Raw genomic sequence first — 20,710 nt, 5'->3', positions numbered from 1 at the left:
CTCAATGCCCCAACCCCCAAGCTGTTCAAGGATTAGCTGTATAGCAAGAGGATGCTCAGCGTAGGGTTAGCTAACACTCCTGTCACATCACATCTTTACCCATTCCTTTTCTGCGGTGAGCACACGTGATTTACTCTCTTAGCAAGTTTCAAGTATATAATACAGAATTATGTATATACAGATTATGTATACATTATGTATATACAGATTATGTATATATGTTTTATATATATATAAAGTGTGTGTATATATATAATGTATATATAAAGTGTGTGTAAATATATAAATAACACACTGTGTGTGTGTATAATATAATGCAGTATATGCAGATTATATGTAACGCTAATCGCCATGCTGTACTTTGGGTCCCCAGAATTTATTCATCTTCTAACTGGAAATTTGTACCCTTTGACCATTATCTCTCTGCTTCTCCCACTTCTCTCCCCACCTCCTTCCCCTTTACTCTCTGCTCTACGAGTTCAGCTCTATAGGCACTTTCCTTCATCTCTTCTCTCGTCCCGCAGCTCATATATCTCTCTAGTCTGTAGCATCGCATTTATCTGCTTTCTCAGTTGGGTTGATGCCCCCCTCAGGGTCCTTCCCTCTCCCATCACCACCACCATGTTGAAAATGTCTGGGACCAAAAAAAATTCACATGTGAAGAGTATGTAGAACTGCTTTCTTGGATTCTGGTACCATCTGATCTTATATACAGGAGTGACTTCATGCCTGTCTATCTGCATCTCTAACTCTCCAGTCCAGCTGTAAAAATCACTTGTCATGCACCTGTGTGTCATCCACAAGGGTGGTTTCTATTAGGAAGTGTCTTGAGATTTGCTAAATAAAACCAGAATGTGGAATTTACTTGCCCCCACCCCCATAAAATCTAGCTTGGCAACTCATGAAATTTGTGGTCACATAAGAGGAGCCAACCTATATATTGTGTCAAACATTTCTTCTCATTGGAGATTATCCCTCCCTGATCCTCTCCTGAAAAAAATAATAACTTCACATGAATGTTTCCATTAAACATGGAACATCTTTTGCTGGCACTAATTTATTGTACTGATGCATATAAGAATGCTTTGAGGAGTTCGCTAAAGAATGCAAATCCCTGGAAGTCACTTCCTGAAAATCGGAATCACTAGGTCTAGGGTAGGTCCTAGGATTTTTCATGTTTTTAGACAGCTCTGAGGCAGGTGATCCAAAGAATAACACTGAATGAATAACACTGTCATAAACTGTTTTTCACTGTGCTTGGGAGGGGTGAGGGTTGTGTTAGTTTCAGGTGTACAGCAAAGTGAATCGGGTATATATATACATATGCCTATTACTTTTCTGATTCATTTCCCATAGAGGTATGACATGGTATTGAGTAGATTCAGGAACATTAGGTTTATAATCCAGAATAACTGCAGGCAGTGGGGTTGACTTTGCCACACAGCAGGTATCCCACCGCTCATCAGGGATACCGTGTGGATATGTAGTAACTTGATCTCCTGCTCCCTTGAGGTCCCTGAAATCCTGCCATTGTGAAGAGTCCTGTGAAGTAGTAAGACACTGTGGTCATGTTCAGTCCCCACCACCAGAAGTAGCAGCTACAAGAATAAAGGATAGTAGTCATTTAATTATTTACACCCCAGGAGACCAGATAACTTACTCTGTCAACCAGGACATTTCGAGAGTCCGTAGGGACACTGTTAATCATTATGCTGGGAAGGCAGCATAAACCAAAACTATCGCAGACAGACTGACAAGGATGTATGGTCACTCTGTGTCTACCTCCCACGCCTCCTAAATGAATTTGACACGATCCAGTCCATCGCCACGGCACCCATGTACTTTCACTTGGGATTTCTTTCTGACCCTGATCTCTGCAGATGGGCAACTGAGTGAACAGAAACTTCTTCCTCAAATGACTGATGAGCTAGATTCAAGTCCATTTGTTCACTGGTTCATTCAATGAGCCTTTGATTCGAACAAGCCATTGGAATCCCAGAGAAAGGAGTAGAGGATGGGCGTCCCCCGACCCCCACATGTAAAGGAAATGCCTTCATCAAGCTTACCTCAGAGTTCCCTTCATGGCTCAGCAGTTAACAAACCCAACTAGGATCCAGGAGGATGCGGGTTTGATCCCTGACCTCGCTTTCAGTGGTAAGCATCCAGCATTGCCATGAGCTGTGGTGTAGGTTGCAGACACGGCTCGGATCCGGCATTGCTGTGGCTCTGGTGTAGGCTGGCAGCTGTGGCTCCGATTAGACCCCTAGCCTGGGAAGTTCCATGTGTCATGGGTGTGGCCCTAAAAAAGCAAAAAATTTAAAGAAAAAAGCTTACCTCACTGAGTTGTAAAGTTCTGGCCTTGTGTGGAGAAAACGAAAGCCTTATGCTTGAGCAGCTACATGCTGGGAACAACTTCAGACTCTGTATTACATAATATTTTAGCTGGTTTAGAAACTTTTTTGGCTATTAGATTACATACACCCTCAAAAGTCAAGTGTTTATTTTGCCTGTAGATTAAAACAAACAAACAAACAAAAAAGCAAACCTCAAGAATACCTGTGGTGCCTTTCAAATAGAAAATTATACCCACAGCCAAAACAACCAGCTCCTTTTTGGGTGGCAGGAGCAGCCCACATATTTGTCATACTTCAATGTCCCTTGATTCATTTGCAGTCAAATGCTGAGGTCATGTGGTCGGTCCCATCCAGGTCTAAGTCATCCCATGATGAAAGAGTCGGGGAATGTTTGAGCCATAAGCATCCCCAGTGGCCACCTTGACCTTTCATTTCACAAAGGGAGACACTGAAGGTTCGAGAGGCCTCATCCCTCACTGCTCCCCGGTGGAAACTCAGTTCTGCAGCCAAACCAAACTCTGGAAAGCCGCCCTGGCATGTCAGCCCTGTCTCATCCCCAGGCTTTGGCCCCTGCAGTTCCCTCTGCATCGAAGGCGTGGGATGCCCAGATGTCTCCCCCCTGACACACCCCATCTGATGAATCAATACTTCCTCTTTCCGTATTCCCGGCAAGTGACTTTAAAATCCGAATGAACAAAGTGGTGTTGCCTAACTATTAAGGGACAGAGGTAGGTCTCAAACCCTAGTCTTCTGCCACCAGGTTCAGTGTGTGTTTCGTGGCATCATCTAGTGTAGAGAGAGTCACAGCAGAGAATTTGGGTGCAATCTTGGTGGCCTGCCAGACGGCCAGTATTGAAATAATCTCTCCGTGTACTGGGTGACAAGGAAGTACGCTGGAGTTTCTTTTTCTTTTACAAGTGCCACGTCCCACTTCTGCAGGCTGAGCTTTTGGATTGGTTGGCCACAGAGGGTGGAGAGGCCGAGGATTTGTACTCCTATTGTCCACCAGCTACTGGCAGCCTCCGCCTTGGGAACCACCTGGGTTTTCTGCCAAATCATAAGTGAGAGTCCCAGTTACTGTCATTTTAAGTGAGACTTTTGGAATCGAACCCAGGTCCCTGAAGCCCACTCCTAACTCATCTCCTTCCACCAACTAGCTACTTTTTTCAGGTGTACCACCCTGAGATCAGAGCCATTAAAAAAACACGCTGCACATTAGAATTTGTAATTCCTAACAAGAACCTGCTGTACCGCATAGGAAAATCTACTCAACAGTTTGTAATAACTTATATGGTGAAAAAAGAACGGATGTATTTGTATGTATGAGTGATTCACTGTGCTGTACACCTGAAACTAATCCAACACTGATTTTTTTTTTTAAAAAAGGATTTGTAGTTCCTTTCCACATTATCTTATTTGATTTTTTTTTTTTTTAATGTCCTTTCAGGGCCACACCTGCAGCATATGGAAGTTCGCAGGCTAGGGGCTGAATTGGAGCTACAGCAGCCAGCCTCCACCACAGCCATAGCAACACGGGATCCAAGCCGCCTCTACAACCTACACCATAACTCATGGCAACGCCGGATCCTTAACCCACTGAGCAAGGCCAGGGATCGAACCTGTGTCCTCATGAATACCAGTCAGATGCATTTCTGCTGCCTCACAACAGGAACTCCTCATTTGATCTTTATAAAAGCTTCGTGAGACAGAGCACATGTTATATTTATTTTTCTTGTCTTTTTTCTCCACTTTTTAAACAGTGACTTCGGGGATGAGAAAATTGAGAGGTCACAAAAATAAATGACTTGTGTCAAGTCCCAGAGCTAGTGAGACCCAGAGAACTGAAGTGAGGGCTTCTAATAACGCAGGAGGGAGGGCTCTTGCTCCCGAAGACAGCTGGGCCTGAGCCGTGGGAGTGCCTCATCCTACCTTGAGTACTCAAGAGGGGAAAAGGCTTGGAGAATTTGCTGAGCTGATAAAGATGTGAACGCTGTGAGGAGCAGCTGGGATTTGGCAACTGGCAGAATGGATGGATTCTTTTTTTTTTTTTTTTTTTTTTTTTTTTGCCTTTTAGAATAGATGGATTCTTTTTTAAAGTAGCCTCAAGCGGTTGCAGGTTCGATCCCTGGCCTCGCTCAGTGGGTTAAGGATCCGGCATTGCTGTGACCTGTGGTGTAGGTCGCAGACCCAGCTCAGATCCCATGTTGCCATGGCTCTAGCTTAGGCTGGCGGCTACAGCTCCAATTAGACCCCTTAGCCTGGGAACCTCCATATGCCACGGGTGCGGCCCTAGAAAAAACAAAAGAAAACAAACAAAAAAAAGTACCCTAAAGTAGCCTCAAGGAAGTTCCCATGTGGGTTCAGGATCCGATGTTGCCGCAGTTGTGGTGCAGGTTGCAACTGTAGCACGGGTTCGATCCCTGGCCTTCAAATTTCCACGTGCCATGGATGCAGCCAAAAAAAAAAAAAAAAAACATTGCTTCAAGAAGCACCATCAGCTTACAGTACTCTGAGCTCTCTTGCCAGGTCACCCAAATTATCAGTAACAGAGCAAAGAGGTGAAGACATACTAGGTGCTGAACAAATATTAGGTACAGCTGGCAGCCAAGCAGTAAGTGAAGGTGCATATTAAAGAGCTGTTTGTCCCCAGCTCCTGTGTAAAGTGGGGGCCCTGGGAGAGCCGTCAGCACTTGGCTCATTTGGGGGCTCACAGCATGACCCTTAGTGCCCCCAGACTTCTTCCTGCTCTTGGCTGATCTGGGGGCTCACAGCATGACCCTTGGTGCCCCCGGACTTCTTCCTGCTCCCCCCCCCTCCCCCAATACTGAGAGGTTTTTGTTAGCAGCTCCACTGAGTACTGTGAAAAAAAGGAAAGTCTGCTACTTCTGTTGTATTTCAGCGCATTACATTTTGCTGACTGCCTGGGGGCACTGGAGTTTATAAGCTAAAACTGTGGGGGCACCATAAGATCAGGGGTTCTTCTGAATGAATCACTATGTATGTTGAAAAATTCTTTTTCTCCCTCCCTTCTTCCCATTTACTCTTTGTCTCAGCATGTGTGTCCCGAAGATCTAGAGGGATTCACTCTGAAAGTTATGGCCCATGGAAGAAATGCCAAATGGGATCTCTAGCCTCCAGAAGTTGAATTTTGGGGGAAAGACGAGGTGACCGGCTCTCTGGGTGTTTATTGTAAGCAGGACAAGGGTGAATGTCCAGCAAGGGGAGTGCTTCCATTTGGTGGTTTATTGCGTGGCTTCCAATAGGACAGAAACAAATAGGACAACTCAGACCTCGCCCCCCAGGGGAGCTTATAACCTGTGACAGTGTTTTCAAGGTGAGGTTCCCCCCACCACTTGCATTGGGATTACCCTTGTTTACACAGGCTGATGCCTGGGTTCAGATCTACACAGTCAGAATCTTGAAGGTTGGGCCCTGGGCTTTTCATTTAATCTGCACCCCCAAGTGATTCTTAAACACACTGAAGTTTGAGAGTAACTCTTCATGTGGAAGAGACAGACAAGTGAACCCCGGCTGGTACAAATTGGTAAACACTGTGTTAGTGGACCTGAGAGCCTTGTGTCTGCAGAGGACCCGGAAGAGAGAGAGGATGACGGCTCTTGGTCTCCCAAAGGTTGATCTGGCGGCGGAGGGTGGCATGTGACACCTCAGCCTCTCTTCTTCACCGCTAGTCTAACACCATGCCCACAGGCTCTTAACCCAGGGGAGGGACAGGTCCCCAAAGGAAGGAGAGGGAGGCACCAGAAAGGACCTTGGATGTGGCCTCATTTGTTCAGACTTCTGTTCACTGTCAGGCCCTCCTTAACCCGCTTCTAAAATGGCCCTCATGTCACTCACCTTATCCTGCCTGACTTGTCTCCAAGCACCTGTCATCCTCTGACCTTGTCATTTATGTGTATGTCTCGCACCAAGTTTAGAAGCTGTGAGGGCGCTGTCACTTTTGTTCACAGCTGTCGGCACACAGTAAGTGCTCAGTGAACACGTGAAGGGACCAGAAGGGCAGCTGGAGCCACCCAGGCCTCATGTCTCTGCTGTTCAGATTCTGTTGCTCTGAGAAGCAGCCAGAATCTCAGATCCCTGTGGCCTTTCTCTCCCTCTCTTGGCAGATGGGAGCGTGGGGAGGAGCCTCTAGGAGCCCTGGCCCGGTTCGCCCCTTCCCATGGAGGCCTCTGCTGATCACACCCCTCCCTCCCAGGGACTCTCTTCCTGATGCCTGAGTCCTGGGGAGCCTTTGATGTGAGGCTCCATGGAACATGAAGACAGTGTGAGGAACTGAATGGGGAACTTTGGAGGGCCCACTGCAGCTCCAGGGAGGGAAGGTCAATCTCCAGAGCCCGCAGGAGCCCTTTGAGGCCGAGCCTGCTGGGGAGGATGAGCACGCATGCAGACGTCTTGCGTGGCAGTCCGGCTTTTCCGAGAGCACACTCACAAAATGTTCTGCATCACAGGTTAATACAGAAGACACGAGTTCCTTGGAAACTTGGCAAAGTCCCTTGGAAATTGGCTAAAGGGCAGGAAACAAAGGGTAGCTGTAAAAAAAACCTAAAAGGATGTTAATTGGAGGAGTGCCTCAGGGAATAGGATGGAGACCAGCTTTTGATTATTTACATAACAATTGCTTGGAGAAGGGTACGGAAAGGGATTTTCACGTTGGCTAAGGAAACTGCCTCAGAGAGTGGTGTGTGGAAATGTGAATAGCGGAATTAGGGAAGGATTCAATTTATTGACGGAATTGAAGAGGAACATTTTCTAACATGTTTCTACTCATCAAGCCACACCCATTGTGTTGGCCAGATTTCCATGTGAGTAGGGGGCAGGACAATGTCGGCCTAAAACCGCTCCAATCTCCTCCACATTTGGGGGGCCCGCAGAAAGTGCTTAGAAGAGATTTTGACACCCGCTAGACAGGGCAGATCCTGACATGAAATGGATGTTATCTTCAGCCCTAGAAACCTCTCTTTTAGAAGGAGCTAGAGCGGAGGTGGCATCTGAGACTGGGCCACCGGGCATCTACATCGCCCCACTTCCCTCACTAACATTTTCTATCCTATGGAGCTCAGATTATCACAGAAAGGGATTGTAGATATAACCCAATAAGAAGCCAGCAGTCTCTCGTAAGCAAAGGTACTTGCGTACTGGAAGGAACCACACAGTGATGCAGGACTTGAAATTGGGAGCCCAGAGGTGACACCTGCTATCCTCGCTATAGCCTCCTCTAAGGGAATAGTCTATATGGGCATCACGGAGGCCACTGAGTTTCCTTTTTTTCAAACCAGTAGGATTCCTCTACAGCCTTGGTATTCAGAACGTGGTCCCTGGACCAGCAGCAGCAGCAGCAGCATGTGGGAGTGAGTTAGAAATGCAGGCTCTTGGGCCCCACCCCAGAACTGAACTGGAATCTGCATTTTAGCAGGAACCCCGGGCTGATTCCTAGGCACATAACAGTCCCGAAGCATTGCTCTGAGATTACCAGGAACCACAGAAGTTAAAGCAGAGGGATTTGGTTCCTGCTCTAGAGTAAAAATCTAACCACATGAGTTTGGTGGCATGAGGACAGAATTTTGGCATTTGGGACTTTCCAGTCTGCTGTAAACTTAAGATCTCCCCTCCTGTTTTCTTTAATTTGCCTCACAAGGCACAACGCCTTCTCTAGAATGTAAACTTACCCTGAAGTGAACATGATTTTTGGGAAGATGTTAAAAGCCAGTCCCGTCTTTCCCTGAGTGTGGTCCATGTGCTGGGCTATTAACTAATTGCTGCATCTTGTTCACCAGCCACAGAGGCTGCTTTTCATTTGAGCTCATTTTCCAAAAGCTCTGTGGGCAGGTGTGGGGCACTCTGCTGTTTTCTGCTGCTGGGTATAGTCCGTGTCCACAGCACCAAAACTGTGGCAGGTCTTCACTGGCCTGTACAAACTTTTCTAAAACACAGGAGACTTGGTTTTTAAAGGTGTGGATATGACCGTTATGTAGGCTGCTTAGAATTGTATTCTCTCTAGATCCCAGGTGACATGACAGTGATTGCTTGTGATGGGGCCGGGGAACAGCTGCTTACACTCCCTCCTCCTCCCTCCCCTCCCCTCCCCTGGCCTACAGCTTTCATTCAGACTTATTTTTAGAAAATAGGGCGATGAGGTGATTGAAGGCATTGGAAGACTGATGCCACGGACCTGCCTTTGTCCTCAGCTCATGGGGCTGGTTCTGTCAAATTAGCAGAGAACAGCAATGAAATCCCAAACTCTTCTCCCCCATCCTGCTCAAGGAGGGTGAACATGGCGTTGTAGCCTAACCCAAGTCAGGCTTGATTTCTAGTATTAGTTCTGCTAAGGTCACGCTGTTCTTTTCCTCGGTGGAGGTGGATACAGCCACCTCATGCAAGTCATTCCAGGTGCTAGAGACGAGGAGAGACGAAGGGTGCTGAGACACACTTAGGAGACTTACTTGGCAGGTGAACGGTGCCATTTAGGCTAGAGGAGCATCAGAGCCCTGTCCTTACATGAGTCCAGCCCCATGGGCCTCAGAGCAGGTAAGCCAAAAGGTGTCAAGTGAGTGCATTGAATAAAGCGCCTCCTTAGTCCTAGGCCAATGCATATGGAACAGCTACCATGGATCCTAGACTGGCCTTATGCCCCTCTACCCCAGACTACAATCTCACATGCGGGGCAATCTGCTTCTCATCGTCACCCTTAGAGCCCTGGCACAGGGCAGGCCCTTAATGAATGTCTGTGGGATGGATGTGCAAAGGAAGGAAGGCAGCAAAGCCTCCAGCTGCTCTTCTGGCTACCACTGTGTGTAAGTTGTTGTTCCAGCCACATCTCAGGTGTTACATTTTCAGCTAATTTCTTCTTTGTCCACCATTAATTTCTTGGGCCCATTCACAGTTGTGTTTGGAGCCCCATATAGCAAGTCTCCAAAGGAGGATAGCTCTGGCCACAAAGCTTGCTGCATAATTGAAAGCCTTACAATGCACACTGGGAAACTGCTGAGCTGGGCAGGAAAAGGGAAGGGAAATCAGAAGCCAGTCTTGTGAGGGAGAATGATGTGCTCCCAACTTCTTAACCAGAGATGTTCCCGTTCTTTTCAGGTAAGAGTCTATGATCTCTCCAAATATGAGCATGGAGCAGATGATGTGCTGATCTTGGCCACTGATGGACTCTGGGATGTTTTATCAAATGAAGAAGTGGCAGAAGCAATCACTCAGTTTCTTCCTAACTGTGACCCAGATGATCCTCACAGGTTTGTGCATTTCTCTGGTTGGAGAGTTTTCCCTAAAGGGGTCTTTCATGATGTGACTGAAATGAATACTAATTATGCAGTTTTCATCATTCACGATCTATCATTCATGAGCTGTTAGAGACGGTTTAGTAAGCAAGCTACAAAAGGGACTACATTGCTTATTCACAGCCAAATAAAAATCTTTAAGTTAAACCTAGATAGGAGTGATCAAGAATTTGATTTGTGAAATATTTTAACCGGTGTATCTTTCTCACATTCTTCCTTGATATCCTCTGAAGTGGGAGTCATTCAATTTGTGATCCTTCTGATAAGAGTGATAGCAAATGCTCCTAGCATTGATTTTCATTTGTTGGAGAATTGCTTCCTTCGAAAAACAGGAGAGAAAGATTAAAGCAGGGAGTCCTTATAGCATAATGGCAATGTAAATATTCTAAACAACCCTAGGTGACTCAGAAATAAACACAAATCTGCTCTGGAAAAAAAAAAAAAATCAGCTTTCACTTAGAACACAAGGGAATAAGTCACCATAAATAAAAACCAGTAGAAACAACAGGCAGGAGAGCTGGACTTGTAAATACTTCATTATTGGATTTATCAGTCAAAATATAAATAAATATTTTAGCATGTTTCAGGAATGTTTTTTAAAAAGCATTGAAAATGTGAATTAGGACAAAATGATTGCACAGATTTTTAAATAAGGAAATGGAACTTATGGAGATGAAAAATATATAAGTAGGAACAAAAAATTCAGTGGATTAAACATTAGAGACACCTGAAGAGTACAGTGGTGAACTGAAAAACTGATCTAAATAATCCAGAATATGGCTCAGAGAGACAAAGAGAAGAAAAGTGTGAAATGAGATTGAGTCTAGGAAGATGGCCTAAAATGCGGTACACAGAATTGCTAAAGGAAATACTATAGATGGGAAGAAAAAGACAAGTTCCAACCCAGAATTGCTGAATGATATTCAACCTAAGATCTGGGAAGCCCAACAGAGTTCAGGCAGAAGAAATTAAGAAAAAAATCGTAAGGAGATATTTCATAATGAAATTGAAGAACTTGAAACAAACAAATAAAAAACATAGTAAAAGCAACCAGAAAGAAAGACAAAACAAATGCATAAGAATAGCATTTATACTAATAGCTGACTTTTTTTTCAAAGACAGCAGTAGGAGCCAAGACAGTGAAGTTCAGTTAGTTAAGAAGATCTCAATTTTTAGAATTTTTGTATATAGTAAAAATATCAATAAAGAGGGTGCTTTTCAGATAAAACAAAACAGACATTTTACTGCCACCCAAACTCCCCTTAAGAAAATTCTAGGAGTTCCCGTCGTGGCGCAGTGGTTAACGAATCCGACTAGGAACCATGAGGTTGCGGGTTCGATCCCTGCCCCTGCTCAGTGGGTTAATGATCCAGCGTTGCCGTGAGCTGTGGTGTAGGTCACAGACTCGGCTCGGATACCGCGTTGCTGTGGCTCTGGCGTAGGCCGGTGGCTGCAGCTCCGATTCGACCCCTAGCCTGGGAACCTCCATATGCCGCGGGAGCGGCCCAAGAAATAGCAACAACAACAACAAAAGACAAAAAAAAAAAAAAAAAAAAAAAGAAAATTCTAAAGGATGTACTCAGATAAGAAAAGGAAATGATCCCAGATGGAAGATCTGAGATAGTAAGATGGATTTTTAAGCTACTGGTAAATATGTGATTATATTTAAACACACACTGACTATATGAAAATAGTAATAAGAATGTCTGATGTGTGGATTAAAATGATCAATTACTAAATAAAAACAGCATATAAATTGGCAAGGGGGGATAGAAATCAGCTAATGTATACTAAACTATAGTCCTGTTTGAAGAGGTTTAAATGTTTAACTTTAGACCTTAAATGTGTTAAAATGGCTAAGAAAATGAATACAAGAATATAAGGGATAATTTTCAAACTAGTCAGAGAAAACCCACATCAAATAAAAAGCAAACTTCTAAACAACTTATAAATGCAAAAAGTTACAAAAATTAGAAATTACTAGGGCCCAAATAATATACTACATATCAAAACTTTAAAGGCTGAATTTTGAGCCTTTTTTCTAATTTAATGAGTTAATGGTTCCATTCATCCCTGACCTGCCAGAAGTGACTATATTCCTTCCTTATCATAAAGTAACTTTTTCAACCCCCCGCCCAGGTCGCACCACTCCCCCAGATCACCAGGACCCCTGCCCACAAACTCTGGACTCCCGGACACATAAAAAGAAAAAGAGGCCTTTCACCATAGAGAAAGATGTTTCTCTGAATATCTTGATGATCAAGAATATTCTCAGAATATCTTGAGAGCTGATTTGTGTTACTAGGCTAGTTCTGCCTAAATTATTCCTGTAAATATGTATAAAAGAATTCTTGTAACTTCAGGGTTCTAAGGAGCCACAGGAGTGAAGCTGTCTACTTGTAGACTGTGTGTTCTTTTCCTGTGTGCAAGCAGTCAGTAAACAACTCTCCTGATGTAAAAATTTAGGGCTGTGGTCCTTATTTTCAACAACAGCATCTGATTTAGGAATTAAAAACAGCAGAATAAATCCAGAAAGGGAAATGGAAGGAAAAATGAAAGATAACAAAATAGAGAACAAATATGCAATAAAAATTTAAAAAGCCAAAATTTGTCTCTCTAAACACATTAGGGACGTGCAAATCAAATGATATACTACCTCATATCCATTAAGTTGGCCATTTCAAAATAAACAAACAGAGAATTTGGTGTTGGTGAGGATGTGATGAAAATTGAACCTTTTGTGCCTTACTGTTAAAAATGTAAAATGGTACAGCTTCTGTAGAAAATGATATGGCGGGTCTTCAAACATTAAACATGTAATTATCATATGATTTATTAATTCTACTTCTGGGTATATACCCAAGAAAAGTGAAAGCAGGAACTCCAACAGATACTTGTACACTCATGTTCATAGCAGTATTATTCACAGTAGCAAAAAGGTAGAAGCAACCCAACTGTCCATCAACAAATGAATGGGATAAACAAAATGTGTTATATAATACAGTGGAATATTCATCAGTCTTAAAAAGGAATGAAACGAAAATCAAGTCCAGGCAAATGAAGACATAAAAGTGAAAGAAAAATAAATACAACTTTTAGAAAATAGCATAGGCTAGCTTCATGATCTTACAGTAGGGAAGGATTTCTTAAGACACAGCACAACCAAGAAAAGATTGATAACCCTGACTACATTAGAACTACCAACTTTGGTTCTTCAAAGATGACATGAAGGGAATAAACTGACTAGCGTTCCTGCTGTGGCGCAGCTGGCTAGAATCCAACTGCAGTGGCTCTGGTCTCTGCAGAGGCACGGGTTTAGTCCCTGGCCCAGCACAGTCGATTGAAGGATCTGGCATTGCCACAGCTACAGTGTAGGTCACAGCTGTAGCTTGGATTCAGTCCCTGGCCCGGGGACTTCCATATGCTTCAGGTGCGAACATTTAAAAAGGAAAAAAAAAAAAGAGGAAAGAATAAAATGATAAGGCATGAACTGGGAGAAGATCTTTGCAACTTGTATAACCAGGGAGGGGATTCATACCCCTGCAGCATAATGAACTCTCACAGAACAATAAAGACAACACAAATAACCCAACAGAAAAATTGGGTTATTGAATTTGTAGAAAAAGACTCTGAACACAGCTTGGTATATGCATATTCTATAATCAACAAGCCCCACTCCTAGGTCTACCCTGGAGCAGTGGTTCTGAAAGCGTGGACCACATGGCATCAGCATCATCGGAGAATTTGTTAGAAATTTTCAGGCTCCACCCCAGATCTACTAAATAAGACTCCAATGGTAGGACCCAGGGATTTGTGTTTTAACAAACAATCCAGGTGGCTCTAATGCTGGTGTAATTGAAGTCTTACAAAAAGGTAGCCAGGGGAGCATGTGCTTGAGGAGGGCCCACAGTGAGCTTCTAAGATACTTGCTGGCAATGTTCTCTTCTTCAGCTACATGGTGGGTACTTGACGGCTCATGTTATTTGTACACTGTGTATCTGTTACATTTCGTTTGTATGTCAGCTTTGAGAGGCAGTGTAGTCTAGTGATTAATAGCATGGATCTAGTCATACTGCCTCTCTTCTGCCCCTTCTAGACTTTGTGATCTTGGGGAAGTTTCTTAACCTTTCAGTGCGTCAGATTCCTAATCTATAAAATGGGTTCCAGTAGTCCTAACCACATGCACATGTAGAAAGTGAAATGCTTGGTATATAATAAGCATTACTGAGTATTTGTTGTTGTTACTCTATGTTTGTTGCTACTTTTATATGTTTCATGTATGTATGTCACAAACACACACAAATCCTTCAGGAAGAAATTAAAGCTAGATAGTCTCTCTCTTTCCAAATTGTTTGGTATAATTTTGCTCAGGTGCATAGAAATTGATGGTACTGCAAGTAAGATTCTTTTATTTGAATTTGAATGCATTTTTTTTTTCCTGTTGAGCTTTTAGGTTTAATCTGTGTTTTCTATCCTACCTGTTAGCAACACTCCCGTGTTGATTTTCTCTACAGTAATTATTTTTCTAAAGCTTTGCAAAGCCAGCTGACAGGTATGAGTAAAAAGGCAGTAGACACTTTAAAAAAATCTCTTCAGGCTGGCGTGGTTTTGCTTACCAGCCCTTGTCTCTCCATGGCAACAAATCTGCCCTCCCAGGAGTGGTAACCTGTGGGCAGTGCTGTCGCTGGGCAGATGCATGCCAGGTCAGAGCAGGTGCCTCGGTTCATGAGATCTTGTTCCCTACATTATCAGGGCCTACAGGGATCTCCATGAAACAAAAGGGCAGGAAAGAAGGAGGTTCTGAATTTGCCTTTCAGGGAAACTGGCAAACTAAAGCCTAAGAAAGAATCCTTTTATCAGAAAGATGAAAGAGTGAAGAGAAAAGTTATAAGATGGGCATAGTTTTATTGCTAAGAGACGGAATATCCAGGTGGAAATCAGAAATATTCTGGTTAGTTGTGGGTTTTTTTTTTTTTACCTTTTTTTAAATTTTATTGAAATATAGTTGATTTACAATTCTGTTTGGTTTTTGAAAGCTTAAGACAGTGAGATCACATGGGAGATGTCCTCTTGACTAAATAACTCCATTCACAGTCATTCCTTGGGGAAGTATGAAGGACCTATTTTATGAGCCATGGCCTGCTGGACACTGGGGAAGAATCTGTGAAGACAAAAGACCCTGTTCTCTCGGAGTTTCAAGTCTAGAGGAGGTCACAGGAGCTTAAGGAAGTTACAGTGTTAATGATTCATGGGATAGCCAAGAGAGCAGAAGGGATGCCCAGGCTCAGCCTGAGGAATCAAGGTGCGCCAGGCCATGCAGGGTGGGGTGGCAGCGGGCAGGGAGAACACGGTGCCTTCAAGGAAGCCAGTGGTCAGTATGGCAGACTGGGTTTAGTGCAGGGTCATGGCCACGGGTGAGAAGTGAGAGGTAAATGGGGCTGATTGTGTCAGCCCTCAGGCATTCACAAGACAAATGAATGTGAACACCATTGGAAGAACGAGTCTGTGATAACAATATGGAATTTATGTAATTCATTCATTCTGATCCACAATCAGAAAACATTCTGGACAATCTCACGGTGAAAATAGGAGGTACAGATTGGTTCTCTGCCCTACGTGTTCCTTAGTAATTTAAGCCATCTTGGGAAATCAGACAAACTTAATTTTTTTTTATTTAATTTTTTAAAATTTATGGCCACACCCATGGCATATGGAAGTTCCTGGGCCAGGGACTGAATCTGAGCTGCAGCTGTGTCCTATGCAGCAGCTGTGGTGTTGCAGGATTCTCTTACAGAGAGATGGGACACTGAGGCTTTTTGCCAGGAAGCAGCGTTTATTCATGCCAGCACTGGCCCAGCAGATTCATACCCAAAGGCTGAGCTCTGTCTTTATAGGGGCGCTGTCTTTATAGGCTCTGTTATTTTTCTTTTACACTTTGGTCCCTTTGTCCCCCTTATAAGATAACATACATTCTGTAAATTCTGGTTGGACAGTCTATGCTACAAAGTTGCGCATGGATACTGATTATGTCATACTGCCACCAAGTTGCATGTGCGCTCACAGATGCTGGTTGTGCACCACTGCCTTCCCTTGTTCTGGGAGGACCCCTACCACCACAGTGGCAACACCAGATCCTTTAACCCACTGTGCTGAGCTGGGGATTGAACTCATACCTCTGCAGTGACACGAACCACTGCAGTTGGATTCTTAACTCACTGCACCACAGCAGGAACTGCAAACTTTGTTTTAAACTCACAACTTAGGCATCATGTAAATGATGTCGTTCATGTGTGTGACATATTGGCATGTACCTGTGTAATTTAGAAGGAGGGCCCCACACTCCCGCCCAGGCTCAGTGTGTCTCCTAGGGAGGCCCATGGAGAGCGTAGACTCAAAAACCCTGGTATCGGGTTCCCTGAGGGAGCCTTCCCAATGGGAGCTGTTCTGATCTCATCATGCAAACAAGAAATAGGAGGAAGTCGTCCTAATAAAGTTTAGCCTAAATCCTAATTTCTGTGATGAAGACCCCTTATCATTCCTGTAGCTCTATGAGTTCTTCCTCAGCCAGAAGGATTCATCTCTCCGCAAGTGTTGCCCAGGACCTCAGGCTTGCCTGTGTAACCATGGGAGTGAAGGAAGGGAGGGTTCCTGGGTCCAAATCGGAGGGGGCTGACCAGGCCAGCTCATCGTTTGATAAAAATGAGAAAGGGAAGATGCATTCCCCAGCGCGGGCCGCCTGAGAGGGAGGAAGGGCACGAAGCAAGAACAGTGACAAAATGTTTCTTCTTTTGAAATTTTTGTGTGTTTGTTTGTGTATTTTTAGGGCCGTACCCGTGGCATATGGAAATTCCCAGGCTAGGGGTTGAATCGGCACTGTAGCCGCCGGCCTACGCCAGAGCCACAGCAACGCGGGATCCGAGCCGTTTCTGCAACCTACACCACAGCTCATGGCAATGCCGGATCCTTAACCCACCGAGCAAGGCCAGGGATCGAACCTGTGTCCTCATGGATGCTAGTCAGATTTGTTAACCACTGTGCCACGATGGGAATTCCTCCTTTTGACATTTTGAATGGGCCCATTTTACTTGGCGTTTTGCTGAGTTTGCCCACTTTTGTCTAGAAATTCCGCAGGACAGAAGGAGACACGACATTAACCTTGTAACAGGAAGGACTTTTAGGTTTTGCCATTTGATTATGTGGCTCTTGTTTATGTCATGTTCAGGTTTTTTCTTTTTCTTTCCTCTTCGTGGCAGCCATTTGTGACAAATTGCCAGCACTGTCTTCCTCTGATGACATCCTTCCCAGTGAAAAAATCTAAAATACCATCTTCCAGAGTTCCCTAGTGGCCTAGCAGCTAAGGACTCTGCATTGTCACTGCTGTGGCATGGGTTCAGTCCCTGGCCCAGGAACTTCTGCATGCCATTGGGTACAGCCAAAAAAAAAAAGTGTCTCCCCTTCCAGGATGCATTGTGAAGAAAAGGTGATTAAGAGGAAAATATGTTTGCACAGTTCTGACCCCCACACCATCCTCTTTCGCAGAGGAAGGCGGAAATGTATGACCTTCCTGACCCCATTGCAGCTTAAGTCCTCAGTAAGATACAGTGTTGTTTTGAACTATCTTGACAAAGGAACCAAAAAATTAAAAGGCTTTGTGGACAAGCCAGAATATGAGGGCCGTTGCTGTTTCTCTTCTTACTGAATTATGCCCTGAAGTGTAGCAGCGCTGGTGGTTCTGTGCTTCCTTTGTGGGGTCATGAAATGAATCGTTGATAGGAGATGTACCAAGATGACATTCTCCAGGGGGGTGGCTGGGCTCCACAGCCTGTCGCTCTCTATACTAATTTCCCTACGATTCTCTTATGCGGCCAAACATCCCGCACAATTGGGCAAGGGTTCTCAGAGAAAGGCCCGCAAAGGGTTTTCTGGGGCAAAATATCTCGGATGGACTACCTGTAAGGCTGGAGGTTTAGTGGGTGGGTCTCTTGGAAAGAATATTCAGAATGAAGGCAAGTATGTACCATGCAAAGAAGATGCTTACTAATTCCTTAGAAAGGAATACATTGTTAATATTGCCCAAGGAGAAAGGTGTGGGCAAAGCTGAGTGAACCCAGAGCCAGAGATCAGTTAACTGCCCATGAAAACATGGCATGGATTCACATTTCAAATGCCCAGGCAAGACGTGGCAATTGGCTCTATTTGCCTACTCCTTTATTTCCCAAATATCTGTCTCTGGAAACCTCATCTTGGTGACTTGGACCTAATGACCCTCAGTCCCCCTGCTGTGGCACTTGAGGAGCTCGATAAGGGGTATGACGTCTGCAGGTACCCATGAACTCCAGAGAGCATCTCCCCGGAGAGAGAAGCCTTCTCGACGGTCATGCTTCAGATGTCATCCTTCATGTCCCTGCTCTCTTGAGCTCAGATAACTGTGTGCCTTGATGGGAAGAGATTAATCAGTGGAAAGTTAATAGTTAAACACCCACCAACACTGACAGCAGGATACTAATGTGGGTATTAAATGCTTGGTTGTATTACCTTGATCGTATGAAACTTGTTTTGGCAAAGGACAAAGGTTACGTTTATGAAATCTTGGTATGCAGTTGGTTGAACTAATTTCTACCAGTGCCACATGGCTTTAAAAAACTATGCCTCAGCGTTCCTTTCATGGCTTGGCGGAAATGAATCTGACTAGCATCCATGAGGACACAGGTCAATCCCTGGCCTCACTCAGTGGGTTAAGGATCTGGCGTTGCTAGGAGCTGTGGTGTAGGTCGCAGATGCAGCTCAGATCTGGCATTGCTGGCTGTGGCGGAGGCCGGCAGCTACAGCTCTGATTCAACCCCTAGCCTGGGAACCTCCATGTGCCGAGGGTGCAGCCCTTAAAAAAAAAAAAATGTCTCAAATGCAAAAAAGGCAAGCCCCCCCCCCCAGCCCCACCCTCCTATCAATTATAGGTTTTAAGAACAAATTGGAGAGTGTTTGATCTGGTGGTCAGATCTGCATTTTTGTTTCTTCTGCATTGTGTAGCATATTCAGATCTATGGGAATTTGGGAGTCAGCCTGCAGTCCTGCCCTTGACAGCCTCTGAACAGCCCACTGCCAGGCCCATCTTTCCTTCCTCCATGCTGTTGATGTGGCCATTGGAGCACAGCTCTGTGGCCACTTAGTTGGAACATCAGGGCATTTTAAAGGGCGTGCCAGGGAGAATGGAGAAGAACAAGGTCTGTTATGCCCCCTCTCATCGAAATGTTGTTGTTGGGGATGTGAACCAAAATAAACATGCCCGCCCCCCACCAACCCCGAAAAACCAGGGAGCTAGTGCCGGGGGCAGAGAGGTGGACAAGGTTCACCCTCTCCCAGGAGGTGGTAAACTCTCCCCAGTCTGTGGTCTTGTACCTGCTGGCACACAAACCTCCAGCAGACACAGTGACATTGCTGTGCACAGCAGCTGTCATTGTTCCAGTCTCAAGGTACTCTGCCTGAGTGAAGCCCCTGGACTCCAGGCAGGGGACAGAAGCTGGTGTGAGCACCTTCAGTGGCTACAGAGCCAGACAAGGGACACATGTGGCTCAGCTCCCAGCAGTGAGCCCAAGATAGGCCATGTCCTCCCTGGACAAGCTGCCTGGTTCCGAGCACAACAAAGAGCCCCCTCGAAGCCACCCCCCCCCCCGCACCCGGTCACCACAGATCCCTGCCCTTGTTCCAAAGCTTGGGAGAGCTGTTCTATCTCTTAAATCTAAGAAGCCTGCTCAGAATGCAAAGAGGATCTCTCCTCCCTTCCCATCACATTCTGTTACTGCTGGGCATCAACAGATGGAGGCTGCCTTTTATATGCAAATATTCGGAACCCATTAATTCCCCAGTTCCTGCCACCTACCCTCCCTCTTGTAAGGCCATCCAAATGGCAAATAGAAGTTCCCACCCAACTAGACCTGTTAAGAGACTTCGAGGCCTAGTGACAGCTTGAAACTGACTTACTTTTGATACTCTGGGGCTGATTCAGATGTGGTCTTGTGGCAAAAGACTCTCCAAAAGGTGGATGACTTCAGGCAAGACTCTTGGGGGTGGGGGGAAGCATGTCGGGTGGGGCGAGGAAGGGGGGCATTTTTCTAATGAGGAAAACGCTTTAGAGAGGATTTCATTGATCCTGGTAAAACCTTTGAGGCCTGCACTATCCTTATTCCAGATTCAGCAGTAATAAGAGGCTGCGGAGTTCCTGCACAGCCCCTGATATGGGTGGCGGTGCAGCCAGGCTAGGACCCATGGCAGCCCAGCTGGAGCCCTTCGTAGGCCCCACATAGGATGTGAAAGAACTAAGGGTCCACAGAGAAGACAGAGGATTTACCATCTGGCCTCCTGCCACCTTGACTTTGATAGTGGTTGTGAAAAGAGCCTCTGGCCTTCCTCTTCTGCTTTTTCCCCCTCGCCTGCTATCCTCTGCTCCCTCCTGCTTGGCCCGAGGAAGCCTCTGAGCCAGGCCCTGCCCTGCTGCCAAGTTTGATCCCCTGGCAGCCATCCCTTTCAGCAGAGCTCGGTCAATCAATATTGAAAGCTTCAGCCAGAGAAGAAAAATGCTCTTGAAGTACAAAGCCCATCTCCCAGAGAGAGGCTTGGTTAGGAGATGGTGATGGTACTTCAGCCACCGCACTTCTGAATGTATTGGGTCCCAGCCCTGGAGCCACCCCACATCCAGCTTCCTCAATAACAGGGCTCCTCTCCTGGGCAGCACGTAACAGCATCCATGTCCCCATCACTGTCTTCAGCTGCACCACATTCTTCTCGGCTACTCTCCTATATATCTTGTGCTTACAGTTCATGTTTTGACTCAGATTTCCCCCCGCCGCTCCCCACAGGGCTCCCTCTCTGGCAGATGCACCCTCTGTTCAGCCTCAGTTCCAAACTCAGTAGAGCCCTCCTGTGTTCCTGCCACACTACCCAGTCTCTTTTGTTGTCACCAAACCAGGCAGCCCTGGTCTGAAAGAAACTGGAGAATGAAACTGGAGGAGAAGCGGTTCTTCCTCTCCAGAGAAAATGTTTCTTCTTTTCCTCCGGCACCAG

General features: G+C 45.3%; 1 protein-coding gene and 1 long non-coding RNA gene across 6 annotated transcripts in view; one reads left to right on the top strand and one right to left on the bottom strand.

Annotated features, from left to right (window-relative positions):
* Window positions 1-20,710, bottom strand: part of LOC146403301 (uncharacterized) — an 83,239-nt gene that overhangs the window by 2,434 nt on the left and 60,095 nt on the right. The window contains exons 2-3 of one of the 4 annotated variants that reach the window (XR_014803496.1): window positions 2,335-3,401; window positions 1,328-1,542 (exon numbers count right to left, since the gene is read on the bottom strand). The exons of 1 other annotated variant lie outside the window; for it this stretch is intronic. This is a non-coding gene — a long non-coding RNA (uncharacterized LOC146403301). Of the gene's footprint in view, window positions 1-1,327; window positions 1,543-2,334; window positions 3,951-5,205; window positions 9,972-20,710 lie in introns of those variants that run through there. 2 more of the 4 variants (XR_014803499.1, XR_014803500.1) reach the window with 2 other exon arrangements.
* Window positions 1-20,710, top strand: part of PPM1H (protein phosphatase, Mg2+/Mn2+ dependent 1H) — a 272,860-nt gene that overhangs the window by 240,315 nt on the left and 11,835 nt on the right. For both annotated transcript variants that reach the window (XM_021091936.2, XM_084956249.1), the window contains one exon: window positions 9,456-9,607. In XM_021091936.2, the coding sequence (XP_020947595.1) occupies window positions 9,456-9,607 (152 nt within the window). The remainder of the gene's footprint in view (window positions 1-9,455; window positions 9,608-20,710) is intronic.

Source organism: Sus scrofa, chromosome 5, assembly GCF_054392235.1.
Source record: "Sus scrofa isolate SSC_HxYL_T2T_F1_AM1 chromosome 5, Sscrofa_HxYL_maternal_Yorkshire_Landrace_v2.0, whole genome shotgun sequence".
Classification (NCBI taxonomy): Eukaryota; Metazoa; Chordata; class Mammalia; order Artiodactyla; family Suidae; genus Sus; species Sus scrofa.
This window is presented reverse-complemented; position numbering and strand designations above follow the sequence as displayed.